The sequence below is a fragment of the Schistocerca piceifrons genome, chromosome 3, assembly GCF_021461385.2.
Source record: "Schistocerca piceifrons isolate TAMUIC-IGC-003096 chromosome 3, iqSchPice1.1, whole genome shotgun sequence".
Classification (NCBI taxonomy): domain Eukaryota; kingdom Metazoa; phylum Arthropoda; class Insecta; order Orthoptera; family Acrididae; genus Schistocerca; species Schistocerca piceifrons.
Genome location: NC_060140.1, coordinates 426,403,061 through 426,427,880, shown reverse-complemented (window position 1 = coordinate 426,427,880; position 24,820 = coordinate 426,403,061). Strand labels below are relative to the sequence as shown.

The 24,820-nt window shown below is 43.3% G+C and overlaps 1 protein-coding gene across 1 annotated transcript in view; it reads right to left on the bottom strand.

Moving 5' to 3' along the window:
- The window catches only part of LOC124788714, a 321,758-nt gene that overhangs the window by 24,262 nt on the left and 272,676 nt on the right, over positions 1–24,820 (bottom strand). The window contains exon 7 of the mRNA XM_047255991.1: positions 23,270–23,424. Coding sequence (XP_047111947.1) covers positions 23,270–23,424 — 155 coding nt within the window. The remainder of the gene's footprint in view (positions 1–23,269; positions 23,425–24,820) is intronic.

The window sequence follows — 24,820 nt, the reverse complement described above, 5'->3', positions numbered from 1 at the left end:
CATTCACGTAACAGCCAACCTTGTAAACAGGGACACTGGTCACCAACTCAGTAAGGCATGGAAACCAATACTAAACTCTATCGAGGAACAACGGTGCAAGCAACACGAAATCACTCCGCCACGGCCACCGGGGGGAAACTGCTGGCGGCCCCACCCGCTGCCCACCTACCGCAACCACTGCTTCCCTCACCACAGGAAAAGCCGCGCGCCGTCAGCGCACGTAATCGCACCTCAGCCCACGAGGGATAAATCCTAGCGCCAGAGAGCCGACAGGCCATTGCGCCACCACCACCTGATGATGGCGGAACGATTATCCGCCGAAATATCGAGGGCATTCGACGATTGTATCCGGCTGGATACACGAGAATCGTTCAAACAGCATATACGCCGGGAAAGCCTCAGATTACGTATTAGCAACCTCTGTATGGAGGATATGTTCCATCTGATCAAGAAACTGGATAAGCTTCGAAACCAGAAACAAGGCCTCAGATCACATATTAGGAAGAACTATCTTTAAAAGTAGAAATATATACTCATAACATGACAAGATATAATAAAGCTGAATGCCAATTCCGCCAAAAGCTGCTAAGAGGAATTTCGCCATTAAATTCGAGAAAGCGCAAAAACTGGATGCGACCTAAAATAAAGTAGCATACAAATCACATACTTGTAAAGTTTTTAAAACGAGCAGTTCACACACGGACTCGCTGACATGAACAAATGTCCACAGAACACTATGCAAGGAAATCAGCTTCTCTTTTACAAGAAACAAAAAAATTTACGTCATCCAATATTATTGATACATGCAAAAATCAAGCAGGGTATAAGCAAGATGCTGACAATGCAATTCAAAGAGTGCTATACGTACCAGAAGTCTTAATCACGAACACAATGTCATGAAACCAGCTTCTCTGACATGTCGCGTCTCATGAGTTTTGGCTTCTACTAGGTTGCTATTATTTTCAATTGCAAAATTGGTTTTTACAAATGAACGCTTTTACAGTCTAAAGGCAACCATGACGTCGTTTTCAAAATTGTATATGTCTGTGAATCCTAGCTACGAGAAGTTAATATTATGTGATTCTTCAATTTCTCCAGGCGCATTTTATGACGAAATAAATCTCTGGTGAATATCGTGGTATGAGTGTGCATAGGACACAATATTTCGGCAATCGACCAAGTTGCCATCATCAGGTGCGCTGATGTACTGTACATCAGCGCACCTGAGGATGGCAACGTGGTCGATTGCCGAAATATTGTGTCCTATGCACACTCATACCAGGCTGTTTTCCCGAGATTTATTTCGTCAAGTTAATTTTAGTTGTCAGTGAGATTTCTCGAATATGTTACTTCACAAGGACACAAACACTTTGTTTGCAGACACGCACGATAGTGCTTGACTACAAGGCCCACCCACCAAGTACAAATCAAAAATATTGTCTTCTAACTCGTGTATTTCGAACTAAAAAATACGGTCTCTAGCGCCGTATTTTCTCGTATTCCAAGTTCGCCCGGCAGCCCACCAAGTGAGCTGTTGTCGATCTTTGTTTCCGTATCGTAACATCGGTCTTACACGATCGTATACGCTGAAGAGCCAAAGAAACTGATACATTTGCTTAATATCGAATAGGGCCCCCGCGAATACGCAGAAGTGCCGCAACACGACTTAGCATGGACTCGACTAATGTCTGAAGTAGTGCTGGAGGGAGCTGACACCTTGAACCCTGTAGGGCTGCCAAGAAATCCGTAAGGGTACGATGGGGTGCTCCCTTCTGAACAGCACGTTGCAAGGCATATCAGATATGCTCAGTAATATTCCTGTCTAGGGAGTTCGATGGCCAGCGGAAGTGTTTTAACTCAGGAGAATGTTCCTGGAGCTACTCTGTAGCAATTGTGGGCGTGTGGGTTGTTGAATTGTCCTGCTGGAATTGCCCAAGTCCCTCAGAATGCACAATGGACATGAATGGATGCAGGTGAACAGACAGGACGCTTGTGTACGTGTCACCTGTCAGAGTCGTATCTAGGCGTGTCAGGAGTCCCCTATCACTCCAACACCTCACACCATTACAGAGCCTCCACCAACTTGAACAGTCCCATACAAAATCCCTGGATTCATGAGGTTGTCCCCATACCAGTACACGTCCATCCACTCGACACAATTTGAATCGTCCGACCAGGCAACATGTTTCCAGTCATCAACAGTCCAATGTAGGTCTTGACGAGAAAAGGTGAGGCGTAAAGCTTTGTGTCGTGCAGTCATGAAGTGTACACGAGTGGGTCTTCGGCACCTAAAACCCATATCGATGATGTTTCGTTGAATGGTTCTCACGCTGACACTCGTTTTTGGTCCAGCACTGAAATCTGCAGCACTTCTGCCACGTTGAACGATTCTCTTCAGTCGTCGTTGGTCCGTTCTTGCAGGATCTTTTTCCGACCGCAGCAATGCCCGAGATTTGATGTTTTACCGGATTCCCGATACTCACGGTACATTCGCGAAATTGTCGTACAGGAAAATCCCCACTTCTTCGCTACCTCGGAACTGCTGTGTCCCATCGCTCGTGTGCCGACTATAACGCCACGTTGAAACTAACTTAAATCTTGATAGCCTGCCATTGTGGCATCAGTAACCGATCTAACAACTTCGCCAGACACTTGTTGTCGTATACAGGCGTTGCCGACCGCAGCGGCGTAGTCTGCCTCATTACGTATCTCTGTATTTGAATATGCGTGCCTATACCAGTTCCTTTGTCGTTTCAGTGTATTTTTGTGTTCTGTGGTACCTGGAAGGAACTCATCGGTGGCACAATTTTCCCCTCTGTTCATTTGCCCTTTGAATTTTATTTGTTACACTATTTTTTAATTTACTGATGTGCAATGAACTTATCGAAAGTACAACATTTACTGTTTTTGTATCTTGAAAATTACTTATTACATGAGTTCGTAAATTACTGGAGTATACTTTTCTTTATCAATTAGCAGCCTGTTTTTTAGAACACTTGTTTTATGTCCTCATGTGCGATCGCCACATTTTCTTATTTTCAGCTGTTTCACGGTTTTACAATCCTGCCGGCCGCGGTGGTCTAGCGGTTCAGGCGCTCAGTCCGGAACCGCGTGACTGCTACGGTCGCAGGTTCGAATCCTGCCTCGGGCATGGATGTGTGTGATGTCCTTAGGTTAGTTGGGTTTAAGTAGTTCTAAGTTCTAGGGGACTGATGACCACAGATGTTAAGTCCCGTAGTGCTCAGAGCCATTTGAACGATTTTTACAATCCTACGTTAATCTGTCTACTTCTTTTCTAGCGTATTTTGTTTAGCTTTGTCTTAATGCGATAAATTTAATTAAATAATTGGCCATACAGTGGTGCCCTCTAAGAAACTTACTTTTGTCTTTATCTTACCTTAATTAGCAGCATCACAGTCTCCACAGTGGTTTTAAAAATTGAGTACTTAATTGTAAAACAGGTGGTGTGTTACACTATGTAGTATTATTATTTTTGGGGACTGATGACCTCAGAAGTTAAGTCCCATAGTGCTCAGAGCCATTTGAACCATTTTGATTATTATTTTTATGTTCTCTGTCACTTTATTTTCTTTTTATACTGTACATATTCTAATTAAGTAGAAATTTCTATGAACATTATTTTTTCTGTAAGTTTTTTGATGTGAAGGTGATAGTTAGCACACTGGGAAGCAGTCATATTATTTTATAAGCCAGCGATCTTGTAGAAGTTTCTATTGAAAACTTAGATCGTATTTCCACATTCTTGACCACTTTGAGCCTAATAAATAAAAATTCATGACAGCATACAAAGAGACTTTTTCCCGTTAACTGCACCAATTTACTTCTTATAGCAATTGTTAGATACTTTCAATGCCTGATACCATCAAAGTTACCGCAAACAGCTGTGCAGATTACGCCAATAGCTGTACGGGATGTTTCCTGATTACTGTTCTCTTCACCGGTCCAGTATTCCCAGAAGCAGTCGTGGAACATGAAGCCAGCCTGCCTCAGGCTATCGCGGCCAGCAGTCGCTCACACATGAGAGTTAATTTCGACGAGTACAGCGGTTGTGCTAAATATTCAAGTACGACCGCGCTCAAAATAAAACTTTTATGACAGGTGCTTCGTTCCACAGAGCTGCTTGAGTTTCATTTCCTTCCGCAGACTCTCGTTAAAATAACGCACCGCAGCCGCTGTCCGTTGCACACAATACCGTCCAGTCCGCCGCTTTTATGCGCTACATGTGCTTTCTCATAAGGGGAAAGCAAAGGGAGGGAGGTGAGCCCTGTTGTACGCAAGCTTAATCGTCCTTCTCTCTCTCTAACGGAAAGAGAGAAATGAATGCAGTACTACGTACGCGAATTGCCGCAGCAGTTATTCGGCAAAGCGGAAGTAATTTCTTTCTTTTCTATATTGTGGTTTTATACAGTTTATAAAGCATTTGAAGCAACGCTCAAATGGAATTAATTTTAAATCGAATGAAGCTAGGCCGAGATCTCGCAGAAGATGATTAGTGTGTCCTACCTGAACGGTACTATAATGGTTTAGAGTCAGAAACTGTCATACACTGAAGTTCCTAACAACATAATGTATGAGTAAACATAAAACAGATTAATGCGACGAAGAGTGAGATGTACTTTTGTTATTGATTTAAAGTATGGGAGTCATGCATGTTTAGTACGATTGTAAAAGTTAGTCATGTATTGAAACAATGAATTGTACCGCTAATCGAATTCACACACTTATCTTTTCATAGCAATGCTGTTGACAACCATGTTTTCAGTCATTCAAAAATGTCATTGATATTATTTCACGGCGGTATAGTGTAATACGCGTAGCTCGATTGCCAAATGATATGACTACAAATGCAAAAGTTCGGCATCCCATTCTTTTCCATCATGTGTCACTTGACGTGTTAATGCGAAAAATTGCCCAAACTGCAGCATGATAAGGAGCCCACATTGGAGGTCCCCCTATAACTGGCTGCGAATAACGGCTCAATTAAGGAAGGCACCATGTTGTTCGAACCAAGCGTTAAGTCGAGAAGACCTTGACCTTATTATGAAATGTTCACAAGTTAATGGATTGTTAAACAGTGGTGTATGCTTGCAGCGTCCTCTGTAAAGAATTTCCACAGCAGCCGTACCGAATATTCACTGGTCAGACTACTAGTTTTATCTTGTAAAATATTACTGCAGAAACATTATACAGGTACCTCTTCCTTTTGTACTTTTTAGGGATGTTCATTATTTTACTTCTTCCACATATTATCCACACCATGTAGTAGTGGAAAACGTGTAACAACGTCTATATGACAAAAATTTCCTGATGATAATATTAAGAGAATCGCTCTTCATCCTCGATTTTTTGATATAACATGCCGAATTCTGTGCTGCATCAGTACATCCTTGAATCTGGAAGTGCGAGTGTTATGCACGCTAACGCGAAAGAAAGCTCAAGAGATTACAGATTAAAAGGCAGCTGCAGTGATCCAAATACATTTGGCAAAAGCAGAATATTGATGGAGACTGTATTAGGCCAACTGAAGATGAGTGAAAACCGAAACGTATCTTGGTATAAATAAAGTTATATGAAAGGTGAGTGGCTGCTTTATTTCTTCAAGTAACTAAATTACAGCCAAGAAGCCCAATCATGATTATCATTTGTAAACTAATTTTAGCTATTTTTGTTGGCGTTGGTTTGCTGTCGATTCTGATGACAATAATATTATTACTTAAATTCTCATTGTACCTTTCTCTTTTCCGAGTCTTACTGTTCATAATGAATGTTACTTGCGTTATTCTTTTGTTTCCGAAAACATACGTTAACATGGATCGTCACTGAGGCCACTCGGATGAACCAAAGTTATAACTGTATACGCAGAAGCCATCATTAGTATCCTGGTTCAGAAAAATAACCAGAGGATTACGTAGGTATACGGCTGATTGGCAACGAACAGGCCGGCCGGAGTGGCCGTGCGGTTCTAGGCGCTACAGTCTGGAACCGGGCGCCCGCTACGGTCGCAGGTTCGAATCCTGCCTCGGTCATGGATGTTTGTGACGTCCTTAGGTTAGTTAGGTTTAATTAGTTCTAAGTTCTAGGCGACTGATGACCTCAGAAGTTAAGTCGCATAGTGCTCAGAGCCATTTGAACCATTTTTTTGCAACGAACATGAGAAGCCAACCACGCCAGTCAACCATGAAACTAGGGAAGGTCCTTTTATCTGTACCAGGAACCTGATGATGGCTAACACCGTAAAAGTGGATTAATAATGGAAGGAATACAGGTTTCTAGTTTTCACTGCACTACAATTAATCCATTTGCGACCAACTCAGCAAACTGCAGACTACGCAAATTATTAACCATGGTCGGCTCCCTCCTGCGTGCCTTTATGGTATACCTTTAGGTTTTTACTATTTTTGGCTACAGGCTGGCCATTCGAGTGTTTGAAATTTAGTATCTTCGTATCCACAAATATCATTAGCAAGCATTTTTTATATATTTGTCCCAAAATACGTGTGCTGACTTATCTATTGCGCATCGGTTGTCTCTGTAACACTATATAAATACATTTCGAGTGTCTGGGTCAGTCTTCCAACAATTTCGTCCACGGGCGATACCGAGAACAACCGCGGGCCGGATCCAGCCCGCGGTCGCCAGTTGCTCATCCCTGGTGTACAGCAGCGTCAGTGTCAGTATCAATGAAATCTATGCATTACCGTGGCGTCAAATAAAAGTTAAGTTGACGCCCCACTTAACTCCCATATTTTTTATTGGTACTGACACCGAACGTTGTTCTACAAAGTTTTTATCTGATGTTGGTGGTAGCCGAAACACTAATCTGCGGTGTGTGTGTGTGTGTGTGTGTGTGTGTGTGTGTGTGTATGTATGTGTGTGTGTGTGTGTGTGTGTGTGTGTGTGTGTGTGTGTGTGAGGACGGAGGGGATGAAGAGATAGAGAATTCGTTTACGGAAAGGTCAACGGGTGTGCTTTGAAGCCGGCCGGGGTGGCCGAGCGGTTCTAGGCGCTACAGTCTGGAACCACGCGACCGCTACGGTCGCAGGTTCGAATCCTGCCTCGGGCATGGATGTGTGTGGTGTCCTTAGGTTAGTTAGGTTTAAGTAGTTCTAAGTTCTAGGGGACTGATGACCTCAGAAGTTAAGTCCCATAGTGCTCAGAGCCATTTGAACCATTTTTGTGCTTTGAGTACTGGTGAAGGATTTGGATAGAGTGGCAGAACTTGGTGAGAAGGACATCTGGGCTATAAGAGCAGATGAGACGGATTAAAGATTTTTGGGTTTCGTGGATGGCGCATTAATGCAGTCGGAATTTGGGCCACTCCACATATTGGACCAATCATTGTAGTGTATGGACATCCTGATGGATGGGGTACGTAGGATTTCCATGTTTATTTACGGGCGATACAAGATCTGAGGCATTTTAATGTGTTACGTGACTTAATACGATGGTACTAAATGTTTAAGATACTTTAAGAAGGTGGAAGCTACAGCTGGTTCGCTCTCTATGTACACTGAAGCAAAACAAAATCGCAACACCAAGGAGTTGTGCGACATAAACGAAAGTTGCTACGCGTGTTTCTATATCTGAAAGGTGATGTATGTTCAAATTTAGAGCCTGTCGCATAAGAGTGGCGCTAGTAGTGCCACTATCATGATGCAGATCATAAACGCTGTAACGGTCGTGAATCTTTGTTACCCTCGAGATTGGTCGTGGTGAGGTCACGTCAATTAGGAATCCCTTTAAGGCGACGATGAGGCCATTATGGGCACCTCACTGAATTTGAACTAAGAGGTGTAACAGCGCTACGCGAAACTGGATGTTCCTTCTGCGATACAGCAGAAAGTCTTGGCAGGAATGTAACCATCGTACATGACCGCTGGCAACGATGTACACGAGAATGTAAGGGCGCAACAAGACCCGGCTCAGGACAGCCACGTGACACTATCGAGAGCGAGGACTATCGTGTTCGGCGTATGGGTATGACGAGTCGTACCGTATCTGCAGAAGCCATTTGAGCAGCAGTTGGTACCACAGTGACACAACGAACAAAGCGGTTACTTCGAGGACAACTATGACGCAGACGCTCTGTAGCGTGCATTCCACTCACGCCGAACCACGACCATTTGCTTCTTCAGTGGTGTCAAGCAAGAGCGCATTGACGAACAGGTTGGTGGCTGTTGCGTTTTCTGTTGAAGGTTTTGCCTCGGTACCAGTGGTGGCCGTGTGTTGGTTACAAGGAGGCCAATTGAGGACCAGCTCGCAACCAGTCTGCGTGTTGTACACTCCAGGCCTACTCCGGAAGTTACGGTTTGGGGTGCGATTTAGTATGACAACAGGGGCACTCTCGCGGTTATCCCACGCAGCCTGACGTCAAAACATAGTGGTAATTCGACCTGCTGTGGTTATATTCATGAAGAGCATTTCAGGGGGTGTTTTCCAAGAGGCTGAAGCTCGCCGACATACCAATGTTGCAACACAACATGCTCTATATAGTGTCAGTATGTTGTCTTGGCCTGTTCGGTTTGTAGGTCTATCTCCGGTCGAGTACATATGGTGCATCATCGGACGACAACTCCAGCGTCATCCACAAACAGCATTAACCGTCCCTGTATTGACAGACCATGTGCAATAGACATTAAACTCCTTCCGACAAACTGACATTTGGCACCTGTATAACACAATGCACGCACGTTTTCATGCCGGCATTCAACATTCTGACAGTTACATCGGTTATGTCAATGTATCAGCATTTCGCATTTGCAATAGCGTATGTCGTGCTTATATCAACCTCTGATCTTGCAACTTTAATCACTTAAATATGTTACCTAGACAAATGTATTCCTGAAATTTCATTATTCTACATTAATTATTTTTCGTTGTTGTGATTTTGTCCTTTAGCGTGTTTACCGGGTTTTGACTGGTTTATTTGAAGAGGCTACTGGTTGAACCGAGAGGTGAAATAGTTAAAATGGAAACTCTGTTGGAAACTAAAGATGTTTCAGTTAATTCAATTTTCTGAGTAAGGAACGAGAGAAAACTGGAAGGAAAGAATTATGTTGTAACATTAAACGGGAAAAAACTTTCCTAAAGTTCTGCAACGTTGTGCTTATTTGGTCACCAGCTGGCTTTCGCCTTCTCATTTCGTGTCCAAATAAGTATAATTTCGTGAAAACTTTGCTCTGTAAACCGATGTTTTAAATTCCCTTGCATAGTATTTATTTGCTGCAGTTTTACCTTGACAATGACAAGGTTTGCACCTGTCGAAATGTAGGCGGTTGTGGAGGACGTCAGCCGGCTGCATTCCCGTAAGTTATTTGAACTAGAATAATTTTGCATAGCTCTGGGAAAGTGTTTCCAGTTCAATATTATTTATATGTTCTGCCAAGGATTGACGGTATTCAAGTCAGATTAAAAATTTTTTGTGTTGCTTACTTAAGCAGATGTGAGGTGCGTCTGTCTTGTAGGAACCGGCACTACTATTCATGAACGATGTTGCTCTGCCCTGGTTTACTTTTCTATTCGTCATCTCTGAAATCAGTTTATACTCCGTGCTTAGTAATCGTATTCTTCCATACTTCTCAATGCATAATTCCTCATATTTTTTATATTGGGCGTACCAATCCAGTTTCCGACGCTCTGGCGTTGTTCCATGAACTAGTGTACAGTATGTTGAATGGAACCAACAAGTTACAGTGTATTCGATTCGAAGTTGGGCATTCACGGGCGGCGAGCTATTTTCCTGTACCATACACACCGTGTGTCGGTCTGATAACTGAATTGCGCCTGTGATCCACTCACTACGAGGCAGAGAGGTCGGTGCAAAGCTGTTGTAACGAAAACGCAATTGGCGAGTGTACGATCAATTAATTCGTAGTGGTGCGCAGTGCCAGATACAGTCCAATTCACAGACTATGGCAGCATTACCTGCGCCATTTAATTGCTCGCATCGCCGGGTTATTAGCGTACAGTTGGCGCGACCGCACGTGCGCGAATCTCACGTGTGGTCACTCTGCCTTAGAACAAAAGCCTGTAGCTATAGGCGGACTATCTGTCGCCACATGACTGTAGCTACACGTAAGGGGACAGAACTTATTTGCGTAACGACAAATTAGATTTCATTATGTTTGTACTGATAGAGTAACGGGAAAGGGAGAGTTTTCGGATCTAAAAACTTATTCGCTGCTACGTCATAAGAAAGATCATTCATTGCAACGTACTTTAATGATTAATCTAACATTTGTCAAGTGAAAACTTGGGAAAATTACTGCCACATATACACTGCCTGACATTAAAGGAGAAGCACCCAGAAGGTTAGTAAGAAGTTAAAGGCAACTTCGAGGGTTGAGAGTATATGACATCACAATTAATAAAAATTTCCTATTATGCCGTGCTCGAATAGATTTCACAATAAAACCCGACGTTCCGTCACGGTATGCGGAAACATCTTCAAGGGGGATCATAGCTTCTTTGGATGTCCTGTTAACACTCCGGCTCGTCAATGACTGTCATAAAATTGTTGGTGGATAGCGCAAGGAACATTTTCGAGCCAGAGCTGCTTGACACAGAATTAAAAACAGGTTACCTATACAATGTCCAAGAATGGTTATTCATCCGCTGAGGTAAAAACAATTTTAAGACCACTGCACAAGAGTCATAGCGATGCACAAGCGCCTCTGAAATTGAAAGTTTTCCAGCCTTTCATCGAGGACGTTTCTGACAGTGAAGGAAAAATCTCGAAGAAACTGAACATCGCGGTAGTCTACGAATCCACCCGTAAGATACACGATCACTTAAGATTAGCCAAGGACAAATATAACGGTCATAAAATGACTATAACAGCACAAGGGTAGTAGTAGAAGGGGGAAATTGAGGGGCCAGCTGTTGCAGAACATGCTTTGCAGCCAGGAGAGAACCAGATTCATTTTGACAGGACTCAAGTATTGGCAGCCACTACCAGAAATCATGGAAGGCTATACATAGAGGCTCTAGAGACTGTTCAAAGCCCCAGGATTTTGATTATGGAGGAGGAGTGCGTACAACTGAATGACATCTGAATCCAGATGTTGAAGAAGATGTGTACCGGCCTTCCAGCAAGGGTTGACAGCAACAGCGGACGACGGCAACCAACATCAGTCAGATGGGGCCGGGTATTCAAAGCATGCGACGTAACGCCACTGCCGTGGAGCAGGCGGAGCACGCGTGAACGGAATTATGCTGCTGTCAGTAGCGAGCCTGGCTGTGAATGGGAAGCTCGAAGAAGCTACGATCCCCTTTGCAAATGTCCTTCGTAGAGGGGGACGAAGCACTGGGTTTTAATGTAAAAAACATTCCATCACAACATAATAACCTGGAACATTTTATTAATTGAGACATTCCCGGTCGTAGAAGTTTATGTTCCACAAGTGTATGAAATATTACTGCAGTGATTAACAAGTGGAGTCAAATTTAAAAAGAACTTGACAGTATTATACTATCTACCAGTAAGAAGTCTACAGGCTTTCCGGTCTGGATGCAAGCAACGTTCCGGTTGGTAAGGGTGACATAAAGCCGTTGTATCCTCTATCTGGGACAGATCTGAGAATTTTGCTGGTTCAAATGGTTCAAATGGCTCTAAGCACTACGGGGCTTAACATCTGAGGTTATCATTCCCCTAGACTTAGAACTACTTAAACCTAAATAACCTAAGGACATCACACACATCCATGTCCGAGGCAGGATTCGAACCTGCGATCGTAGCAGCAGCGCAGTTCCAGACTGAAGCGTCTAGAACCGATTTTGCTGGTCATGGGAGAATCCAACATCAGGCAGAGAGATCAAAAGGGTACACGTCATGTGTAGGCGAGCATTGTCCAGTTGGCAAGTGGCACCAGATACTTTCGCAGTCATATTTCGATCAATCACAGCCAGACGTGTCCTGAAGTCATACGCAATGACCCGCCCCACTGCATGAGACCAGGAGTAGCACCGCTGAGCCTCTCCAGAAACTGAGAGCATAAGACTTCTCACCAGATCGCCGCCATGGAAGCCGACGATGGTCATCAGGCGTAGAGCAATATCACGCTCTTATTATTCTCTCTTGGCTCTTGTACTTATTCCATATTACCCTACTCTCCCTATAGCTTATCCCTATTTTTCTCAGGATTTCTAAAATCTTGCATAATTTTACATTGTCGAACCCTTTTTCCAGGTAGACAAATCCTGTGAACGTGTTTTGATTCTTCTCTAGTCTTTCTTCCATTAACTACAGCGACGTCAGAATAGCCCTAAATGGTTCCTTCAACTTTCCTAAAACCTAGCTGATCGTCATCTAAAAGATAATTTTCTTTTTTATTCTTCTGTTCATTATTCTCGTAAGTAACTTTGATGCATGAGCTGTTTACTTGATTAAGTGATAATTCTCGCATTTGTCTGTTCTTGCAGTCTTCGGAATCGGGTGAATGATATTTTTCCGAAGGTCAGATGGTATGTCGCCAGACTCGCACATTCTACCCACCAAGCAGAAGAATCGTTTCGTTGCCACTTCCCGCAATGTTTTTAGAAATCTTGATGGAATGTTATCTACCCCTTTTTCCTTATTTGATCTTAAGCCCTCCAAAGCTCTCTTATTCTCCGGTTCTAATACAGGATACCCAATTGTTGTTCTTGTGGTCTTCAGCCCTGAGACTGGTTTGATGCAGCTCTCCATGCTACTCTATCCTGTGAAAGCTTCTTCATCTCCGAGTAACTACTGCAACCAACATCCTTCTTAATCTGCTTAGTGTATTCGTCTCTTGGTCTCCCTCTACGATTTTTACCCTCCACACTGCCGTCAGAATATGTCCTACCAACCGATCCCTTCTTCTAGTCAAGTTGTGCCACAAACATCTCTTCTCCCCAATCCTATTCAACACTTCCTCATTAGTTATGTGATCTACCCATCTAATCTTCAGCATTCTTCTGTAGCACCACATTTCGAAAGATTCTATTCTCTTCTTGTCCAAAATATTTATCGTCCATGTTTTACTTCCATACATGGCTACACTCTATACAAATACTCTCAGAAACGACTTCCTGACACTTAAATCTATACTCGATGTTAACAAATTTCTCTTCTTCAGAAATGCTTTCCTTGCCATTGCCAGTCTACATTTTATATCCTCTCTACTTCGACCATCATCAGTTATTTTGCTCCCCAAATAGCAAAACTCCTTTACTACTTTAAGTGTCTCATTTCCTAATCTAATTCCCTCAGCATCACCTGACTTAATTCGACTACATTCCATTATCCTCGTTTTGATTTTGTTGATGTTCATCATATGTCCTCCTTTCAAGACACTATCCATTCCGTTCAACTGCTCTTCCAAGTCGTTTGCTGTCTCTGACAGAATTACAATGTCATCGGCGAACCTCAAAATTTTTATTACTTCTCCATGGATTTTAATACCTACTCCGAATTTTTATTTTGTTTCCTTCACTGCTTGCTCAATATACAGATTGAATAACATCGGGGAGAGGCTACAACCCTGTCTCACTCCCTTCCCAACCACTGCTTCCCTTTCATGTCCCTCGACTCTTATAACTGCCATCTGGTTTCTGTACAAATTGTAAATAGCCTTTCGCTCCCTGTATTTTACCCCTGCCACCTTCAGAATTTGAAAGAGAGTATTCCAGTCAACATTGTCAAACGCTTTCTCTAAGTCTACAAATGCTAGAAACGTAGGTTTGCCTTTCCTTAATCTAGCTAGTATTTTGCAGCCGTGACTTTTAAACTGATAGTTCGGTAATTTTCACATCTGTCAACACCTGCTTTCTTTGGGATTGGAATTATTATATTCTTCTTGAAGTCTGAGGGTATTTCGCCTGTCTCATACACCTTGCTCACCAGACGGTAAAGTTTTGTCAGGACTGGCTCTCCCAAGGCTGTCAGCAGTTCTAATGGAATGTTGTCTACTCCGGGGCTTTGTTTCGACTCAGGTCTTTCAGTGCTCTGTCGAACTCTTCACGCAGTATCATATCTCCCATTTCGTCTTCATCTATATCCTCTTCCATTTCCAAAATATTGTCCTCAAATACATCGCCCTTGAATAGACCCTCTATATACTCCTTCCACCTTTCTGCTTTCCCCTCTTTCCTTAGAACTGGGTTTCCATCTGAGCTCTTGATATTCAGACAAGTGGTTCTCTTTTCTCCAAAGGTCTCTTTAATTTTCCTGTAGGCAGTATCTATCTTACCCCTAGTGAGATAAGCCTCTACATCCTTACATTAGTCCTCTAGCCATCCCTGCTTAGCCATTTTGCACTTCCTGTCGATCTCATTTTTGAGACGTTTGTATTCCTTTTTGCCTGCTTCATTTACTGGATTTTTATATTTTCTCCTTTCATCAATTAAACTCAAAATTTCTTCTGTTACGCAAGGATTTCCACTAGCCCTCGTCTTTTTACCTACTTCATCCTCTGCTGCCTTCACTACTTCATCCCTCAAAGCTACCCATTCTTCTTCTACTGTGTTTCTTTCCCCCATTCTTGTCAATTGTTCCCTTATGCTCTCCCTGAAACTCTCTACAACCTCTGGTTCTTTCTGTTTATCCAGGTCCCATCTCCTTAAATTCCCACCTTTTTGCAGTTTCTTCAGTTTTAATCTACGGTTCATAACCAATAGATTGTGGTCAGAGTCGACATCTGCCCCTTGAAATGTCTCACAATTAAAAACCTAGTTCCTAAATCTCTGTCTTACCATTATGTAATCTATCTGAAACCTGTCAGTATCTCCAGGCTTCTTCCATGTATACAGTCTTCTTTTATGATTCATGAACCAAGTGTTAGCTATGAGTATCGCTCGGTCTTTTCCAAGTATGCCGCCTTCTCTTGTGATTCTTGAACAGAGTATTCGCTATTAGTAGCTGACGTTTATTACAGAACTCAGTTAGTCTTTCCCCTCTCTCATTCCTTGTCCAAAGCTCATATTCCCCAGTAACCTCTTCTTCTACTCCTTCCCTACAACTGCAGTGCAGTCCCCCAAGACTATTAGATTTTCCATCTCCGTTTATGTACTGTATTACCCTTTCAGTATCCTCATACACTTTCTCTATCTCTTCATCTTCAGCTTGCGAAATCGGCTTGTATACCTGAGCTATCGTTGTCGGTGTTGGTTTGCTGTCGATTCTGATAAGAATAATCCTATCACTGAACTGCTGAGAGTAACACACTCTCTGCCCTACCTTTCTGTTCATAACGATTGATACCCCCGTTATAGCAGTTTCTGCTGCTGTTGGTATTACTCTATAATCATGTGACGAGAAATCTTTGTCTTCTTTCCATTTCATTTCACTCACCCCTACTATATCTAGGTTGAGGCTTTGCTTTTCCATTTTCAGATTTTCTAGCTTCCCTACAACATTCAAGCTTGTGACATTCCAAGTCCCGACTCGTAGAACTTTATCCTTTCATTGATTATTCAGTCTTTATGTCATGGTAACCCCCCACTTGGCAGTACCCTTCCTGAGATCCGAATGGAGAGTATTCCGGAATCTTTTGCCAACGCAGACACGTAGCCCTATGTGCTGTGTATGTGTGTAGCATCCTATGCATAGGACGGTAATTCCCTAGTCCGGCTGGTGTTAGTCTCCGATCTATGGTGCGGGATAGCAAGGAATTTTGCAAGTAGTCCATTACTTGTTCTCAGATTGCAGGCACAGATATGATGGGGTGACGACGTGCTTTGTACACATGACGGCGATCCTCTATTGACGTGATCTACCGGAGACTCGACGACGGCTAAGCCTGCCGTCACCTGCCCATACAGTCCAATATCGGACCCTGCCACATCCCAATGCCCCACAAATCTGGATAGTGCGCGGTCCGACCAGACGGCCAAATGGAGAAACACAGTGAGACCGCTCTCAGGCTATGTCAGGTGATGTTAACGCTGTCTTGGTAAAAACTGCCTAAAGCCAAGATCGCATTAATGTTTCTTCACTTACAACAACCGGTTTCGACAGAGCTATTACTCATCTCCAGTTCTTCCAGAAAATTTTTGTAACATGTGTTCGTTCTGAGTTTTAACCGCGTGCCCAGTTTTTATGTTAGTTGCAAAAATATAGCACATTATACAAAGGTCTGTCATAAATAAAACATTTAAAATCAAAAAGTATCCTGTGCACATGACCATATCCACATTTGTAGCATTCACGGCTGTTTCTTACATCGTAAAAATCACAGTACAGAATAAAATGCACAGTAGCACATCAGGAAATGTTCTAATCGTCGAAGATTCTCGTTTGACGGCGTTGAAGGTAAAACTGACACTGTAATTTTTTTGACGTATCTGCCATTTATGAACCATACGTATATGAACACTGCCGAGTGCAAAACGTGATTTTCGATTTTAAATGTTTTATTTATGACAAACCTTTGTATACTGTGCTACATTTTAGCCGCTAACATGACAACCTGGCGTGAGTTCCAACTAAAAATGAACGCGTTATACAACAAAAATTTTGAAGAGCTGTAGATGACAGCAAACTGTCCAAACTGGCAGTCGTAAATGAAGAAATATTCACGCGATCTTGGCTTTAGAAGGATTTTACCAAATAGAGCAGATCGTTCCTTCTGATTTGTCAAAATGAGAAAATTCAATGAACGCGAGTATGCGGCAACTCTATGTCTTTCACAGTTATCACTCGAGATCTGACGCTGTTCGCTCTCCTTGTATACCTTACCAGGCCTGGTAAAAAAACTAAATACGAACAACGCTAATGGACTCTGGTGGCTACTTGCAGCTCTGATCATTTACGTACACGCCGATAGTGTGTACGGTACAAACTTGCATTCACATCCGGGCATTTCTTCTGGTATCAACAATTATTTTGTCAGATAGTCTATAACGAATTTCTGCAGAAATAGACGTACAATTTCAAACAGCCAAGATCGCTATTGTGCAGCCTTTATTATGATGAACTATTTTAGCAAACTACGTTGTTGTCATCACATGTGCGCTATATGTATTGCTACGATATAAAATGCATCTGATCAAGAGTCAGTGAAATGCAGTGCAGAAGATCTGATGATAGCTACGTAGTTTGTCGAAACCGGTCATCACAATAAAGACTGTACAATACAGATCTTGGCTGTTTGAAGCTGTACTTCTATTTCTGCATTAATCTATATCGCCCCCTAGCTTGACAATGTCAAGCATGCGTACCACATTTCTGTTGATGAAGCCTAGGACGTATAAAGCAGTATACTGATGTAACTCCTTCAAGGCCTCAAGAAAAACCAAAAGCTTGGGGGTCGATATCTCCTACAAAAAATGAAAGATGCAGAGACCAGTAAATGTAAGGAAAAAATCATACGTGTTTTCACCTTATGCTATAAACGCAGGTGTGTACTGAAGTTCTTTGTAGAAAAAAAATTAGACAATTACAAAGCAACGTTAACAGAGTACTTGAAGAAATACAGTGACCATTTAGTGTTTCCTCTTTATTTATGCCCAGACTCGTGTATAATTTTGGACCGCCCTCAGTTGGCTCAATACAGCAACATATTTAATGTCAGTATGTCGACATGTTGTGTGCCTTGCAGGATAACCTACAGCCAAGGGCCTGGACGACAGTTATAATTAGTAATACAGTTTGTACACGATTTCTAGGTCTTCGACTTATTGACTTTTACACCGGAAACTACCGTAACATGTGTATTGCAGGGTACGTAGTGTAGCTTTTCCTTTTCTATTTCAGTCACATGTAGTACACGGGGCGTTTACCTAATTTTATCATCAGGATTACAATGCGAGAATTGTATTTGAGGAAATAGGTTTCTTTCTTGTACTGAAATAAAATGTTGTGTGGCGATGGCCTCCCGCAGGGTAGACCGGTCGCCTGGTGCAAGTCTTTTCAGGTGACGCTACTTCGGCGACTTGTGCGTCGATGAAGATGATATGATGATGAACACAATACAACACCTAATCTCTGACCAGAGAAAATCTCCGACCCAGCCGGGAATCGAACATCCCCCCCCCCCCCTTCCCACCTCCCTCCCGCATGGAATTCTGCATTCTGCGCCACTGATGACTCAGCTATGTCTGCGGACTTCTTGTATTGAAACGTGGCATGTAGGAACTAGGAAACTAAAGCTCGTCAAGATGCGCAACGCCTTCTTTATGACGGTACAGTTCGTTGTGTATTTCTGTGCCAATTTCGCTCTGATTGAGGAAATCTGTGACGAGCTGTGTAGACCTTCTTTGGGTTTCTGATGACTAATCGCCGATTGTATAATCAGACGGTGAAGATACTTCTAATTTATTTATGAGTATCTAAGTTCAGTTGACACCTCCCTAACTGAAACTTCGGGGTATGCGAAATGTATGGACAAAATCATTCGCCTACTCATTTATGTATGTAAAGTGAACGGTAATGTTCTCATCGCACGTTCTTGAAGTACTCCTTGAGGTAATTACGCATCCAAAGAAGATTTTTGTTTCCAATCAACGGCGCGGATATCTAACGTAGACTTTTCCTAAGTCATGAAACATGCCGAAGAAGTAGGCTACGCTGTCTACAGTCTTATGTTTGTAACAAACGTAAATAAATAGCTTGGGTTCAGACAATAGGTGGTTTCGAAGCTGAATGACTCCTACAGAGAAATGATTCGGTATAAGAAAAGTTATGCGCGAGCTCGAAATGTGTTTCGTGAGCCTACAATACAATGAAGTTGATCGACATTTACGTGCATCTCACCTGCTGTCCTTAAGGGAGTCGGGAACGACCTCTAACTATTCCCAAATTTTTAATGGTGAGGAACCCTAAGGGAACTAATAAGATAATCTTTCTAAGCAAAGCGTGTTTCAGCGGGCGTATCTATTGACTGTGTAACACAATTAACACATTACATTTTCGAAGCCCAGCAATTGTCTCCCGTTGCGACGTAAAAGTTTGAAGTTAGGCTCTGAGGTGTCTTAAATTTTCCTCTGTTACTGTGCAAAACTGTGGATCTCTGCGACGTCGCCGGCCGCGGTGCTCTAGCGGTTCTAGGCGCTCAGTCCGGAACCGCGCGACTGCTACGGTCGCAGGTTCGAATCCTGCCTCGGGCATGGATGTGTGTGATGTCCTTAGGTTAGTTAGGTTTAATTAGTTCTAAGTTCTAGGGGACTAATGACCAGAGATGTTAAGTCCCATAGTGCTCAGAGCCATTTTTTTTCTGCGACGTCACCCTAGTACTGGGAGAAGCTCCAAACAGCAAGTTGTCGACACATGCGAAAAGTAGACCATGAAGTTCATGTGAGGTATAAGGTGGTTAATGATGTCACAATGGCACCACAGTTCACCACAATTCTTCCCAAATTTGTGTTCGACGCGTCACACGTTGTGAAGGTCGTCGTACTCCCTCTTATCGACATTTCATCCCTTCTTTTGACGCTTCTGCAGCTGAGGCAACGCACAGCGTTTAAATCACGCGATTTTCGTATGGGCGGCCGACGAAAACGTTACAGAGACTTCGCCGCTGACAATAAAGAGGAGAAGGTCTCAGGATGTGGCGCCATAGGGTGCAATGAAATCATCTTTCCCCTTGGGGCGTAGATACCACATATTTTGTAGTTAAAATCGACTGTTCGCAATGGGATGAGCAACAAAACGACGTTCTCCACAATCTTTGATACTGCTGACCCCTCCTCTCCCTCTTCTGCCGATTCAACTGTTCTATAAGCCTGTGATAGCTCTGACATGATCGCACTTGTTGGAAGCGTAGAGCGACCGAAATTTTTGCTCTGGTATTTGAAGTGGAACCGCTACTGAATGTTCGAAACTATTCGACGAACTTTGAAGGTGATCGAAAGCGATAAAGGTTTTTTATGTTTGAGCCATTCCGATGTGGCCTGACAACGGGGCGGGAGCGCGACATTGACACATACGCTAACAAAACCGTGGAGGGTCGCTCTAATATTACACAGTTCGGCAGCACCGTCGGTGCCGGCCGCGCATCCTTACTGAGAACTTTAATAATGTACCCGAACACAGACAGTCAGTTACTGAGTACTAGGCGCTGGCGTGACACAGCAGTAGCTTATTCAGCAACACAGGACCGTTCAGCTGAAGGATGTCGAAACCACTACTTGTCACACCAGTGCTTAGTTATCAGTGACTGTCTCTGTACAGATACCAACAGAGGTTGGCGGGTGGTACCCAGGGTGCTCCCGAACTGGGGAGGGGAGGGGGGAATCTTAAGAGGGACCACTTGCAGTTTTAGTCACGCATGTGTCACAGATACACACACACACACACACACACACACACACACACACACACACATCCGTTATGACATCACAGAAGGGCACAAACAGGAGGGCTGAAAAAGCATGCACACACTTTCCTGTTTCGTATCACATTCAAATGTCTTGAGGTCACTTTAAACTCCAAAGGGGTGCGATCATGTTCAGTGGGGGGTTGCAGGTCCACGATTTCCTTATGGAAACGGTGAATCGTCCTGCTGCTGTCACCAGTGTCAAAGGTTGTCCTCTTGCTCACCGCACTGGGAACTCGTTTTCGACCGCGAAATGTGTGGAAATCAAAGTCCATCAACAACGAGTTTTAGGTGTCAAGCTCCTGTCAACCAACTTTCTAAGTTAATCCTACATAGGCATGAATTTCAAAACCATACATGAAGTCCTCCTTTAATTTTAAAAGCGGTGACACCCGATTCTCTAGTCCGCCCTTCCACCAAAGCATTCCATCCGCAGAGCTATACATACGTTTACGAACTTACGATGCAGGGAGAGGTAGCTGATACAACCCCTGTTTAGTGCTTTACAGAAGGAACACTTTGGCAGAGAGCAGAGACTTGGTGTTGCCGCTTTTAAAGTAAGACGAGGGCTCACGCCGAAACAAAACGCAGTTGATATTTTGACCTTACGTGCTTTTCAAGTGCATGTTTAGGTAGGATTAACTTAGATAGCCAGATGATGGGAGCTTGGCTCACGAAAAGCGCCGCTGAGGATTTTGTTCCTAATATTAATGGTTGCATGCTTAAGTATTTATAATGATTATCTTAACAACCAATACAGCCGGTTCTTAAAATGTATGATATTAGAAGACTTTTCGGTATGAGGCGTCGCCAAGCCCGAGATGACGTCGCAGGACGCCACTCTTTTGCATCATTAGAGAGGAAGGTTGTAGACACCTTTGAGAAAAATATCAAACTTCTGCGTCGAATTGGAGACAGCTGGGGGATTCCAAAAAGTGACCTTTTAATTGTGTGGCGCAGTGTGTGTGTGTGTGTGTGTGTGTGTGTGTGTGTGTGTGCGTGTGCATGGCAGCGCACAGGCGTGCGAAGCACCGAGAGGGGAAGACCATGAAGTGAAGCAATATTTACGTGGGAAATCTACTTGTACCGTCGTCACACAGGCTTTAAATGATTGATAACTTCAGCACCATGCCGACACCGAGCTGAAGCTCTACAAATGTATCTCTTCAATTCTTGTTATCGTCGCGTTTGGTAGTCTTTGTTCTTATAAATCCATGACTTCAACATATTAATCATTGTTACAGCATGAAACCCTATATGGGCTTCCATAGTTCTGTAATATTTACCATACCGCTGGAGTACTATCATTGTCTCCTGTTACAATACCACAAAAGGACTTATTAGTTTCTTTAAAGAATTGTTGATCGCTTTTCGCGCCAGACCAGAGTAATATAGTTTATTACTAGTGACAGTCAAAGACGCTCTGGCTCATAGTTGTTTACACTGATTCACCTCGACTGTCCACTGCTTATTATAAGAGAACATTGCTAAAATTAACGAGCTCATGCTTATATGATGTCGACAGTGGAGAAAGGGAGACATCTCTTCTCCATTTCACGACACTGTATGCACGACAGTTGTCGGAACTTCAGTTAGAAGTGAAATAATCGTTCTATTTCATTCTTCTTATTACATAGTTATAAGTGCACATACTTACTTACTAATACGGATATGTGTCGAATTTTTTTATTTCCTGTGATGGTGAAACGTTTAGCAGATTTATTATTATGCGCACGGAGCGTGTAATCTTCGTGTGATTGTTCTTTCACAGCTTAATAAAAATTAAATAGTGGCGCTGACAATCAGTCGGACAAATAGCGTACCTCAGTGCACACGGCAGCAATACTTACTCTGCCACAAAAGGCATAAACAATTATTAAAATGAATGAGATTTTCACTCTGCAGCGGAGTGTGCGCTGATATGAAACTTCCTGGCAGATTAAAACTGTGTGCCGGACCGAGACTCGAACTCGGGACCTTTGCCTTTCGCGGGCAAGTGCTAGGAGACGAGGTACTGGCGGAAGTAAAGCTGTGAGGACGGGCCGTGAGTCGTGATTGGGTAGCCCAGATGGTAGAGCACTTGCCCGCGAAAGACAAAGGTCCCGAGTTCGAGTCTCGGTCCGGCACACTGTTTTAATCTGCCAGGAAGTTTTAATTATTAAAAAGGTACTTCAAAAGAAATATAATACACTACTGCCGCAAATACAATACCTAAAATCATAACTAAGAAATTTACCATACTGGTCAAACTACTGAACTGGTTAACGTGACGTTTACTGCTGGCGCAACGTAACCCAGTTTGTTCAATGAATCTGGTCAGCCTGTAATATGCTGAAGAACTGCTTGGTTACATATTTGCAGATGCACGTTCCATTCATCGGGATGAGAGCGATGAAAGGTAATGTTATATATTCCATAATATATTAGATGCCATGTTGATAATTAGTTCTCAGAACATGATGACTGGTTGGAGAAAGGATGTAATGTCATACACCAGCAACAAGAAAAACGTTTGAAGATCAAGTAGTTATTTCAAGTGACAGTGATTACATTTATTGTTTAGCAGTAGTATTATTTAGTCAACTAAATTATCAGACTTTAATTACATCTGTGAGACATTTTGAGATTCACTTTGTGCACACTTTCCGGTAAGATTCTTGGAATACATGCGTAGCTGTATGGTGCTGTATACAGTTGTGTAGAAACAAGAAAGTGTAATTTCAGTATTCGCCTAAGGAAGTACTCAGCTATTTAGTCTAGCTAATTGAAAGATAGATACACACTGGCGGTTACCCGGACTCATAGATAGCTGGTGTACTAGTCGTCTGCATGACGATACGCATGTGAAATTGTGAGTGCTCAGTATTTCATAGCACCACCGAGGAGAACGGGAGGATACAACCACTGCGACGAGAGCAACAGCCCAGTGTGACGAGATAGCTACGAATGCGTCTGTGCATCGGGGCTCTACTCACTGAAATCGCAGTCGACGTCATGGATGACGATCTTGATGGCCTCTCCGTCGGTGACGGACGTCTGGCGACGCACGGCGTCGGTCGTCTCCCCGCGGGGCGTCGGCGTCCCGGACGAAGGCGGCGTCTGTGGCAGCGCACGCATCCCCAGATCTGGCCTGCGGGCAAAGTGACATAACCATCAGGACAACAGCGCAGACCGAACCGGCGTGTTCTACAAACAAATCAGTCCGTAGCAATTGTTGTAGCGTGAACAAAGGAAAACGTCTTGTTGACAAAATACAGTCTATTGTAGCAAGGCATTTTGTTGTAGCTGGACAAATAGAATCCAGCGCACTGGCGCAATGATTGAGGCACTGTAGGAGGCGGTTGTAATTCTAGTCTAGGCATTCAGGTCTACAATTTCCTTTGCTTCTCTAAATCATTTAAGATGAATTTCTGAAAGGTCGTTAGCCGCGCGAAGTGGTCGCACGGTTAGCGGCGCCATGTCACTAACTGCGCAACCCCTCCCGCCGGAGGTTCGAGTCGTCCCTCAGGCATGGGTGTGTGGGCTGTCTTTAGCGTAAGTTAGTTTAAGCAGCGTGTAAGTCTAGGGATCGATGACCTTAGCAGTTTGGTCCCTTAGAAATCCACACACAGTTTTTGAAAGGTCCTTATGAAGAGAGAAGGGCTCTATCCGGAGCGGGATGGGTTAGAACCCTGACTAGCTCTCCAGAGTTGTGGATTATTCACTAAATCGTTTAAGGGAGAGTCTCTTGGAACCTTGCCCAAGCCGAGCATGAGAAGTGTTTCTAATGACGTTGACGTCTCTCTTTGAGTCATCAGTCTTCTGACTTGTTGATGCGGTCTACCACGAATTACTCTCCCGTAGGGAAGACCAGCGCGGAATGGACTAACAGTAAAGGTGGGATGCGCTCAGATTGACAAGTGTTTAACAAACCGAAGTCTGTTGTGGTTTAGTAAGTTAGCAACAGTTGCAGAGCGCGAGCTACGTAGTCTGATTATAAAAGTTAGTGAATTCGCTGTTCTATTATAATTTTCAGGGCCATTTATAACTAAGCTAAGTCTGTCATACATTTTTGTTCACAATCAACGTTTAGTCCACCGAAATCAGCTTGTTCTTAAGTATCTTCAGATACAATGAAATTAGAAAATAGTTCTTTATATTCTTACTGAATATTTTCTCAATAGATGTCAGCCTGCTTAGCTGGGTGGTAACGTGTTCGCCTCCCATGCAGCGGGCCCGGGTTCGATTCCCGGGCGGTTGGAGATTTTCTCCACTCGGGGACTGGGTGTTGCGTCGTCCTCGTCATCATTTCAGCCTCATCACCAGCGCACAAGTCGCCTAATGTGGCGTCGACTGAAATAAGACTTGCACTTGGCGGCTGTACGTCTCAGGATGCCATACGCTCATTTCTATTTTTTCTTGTCAGTAAATATGTGTTTGCGACGGAATGGTGTACTGGTATACTCCGTTCCTCCCCGATCGCCTTTTATTCTTCATTTGACAAATTCTGTCGCATGGTTTGCCTTTCTTATTTGCAGCTGGCACGT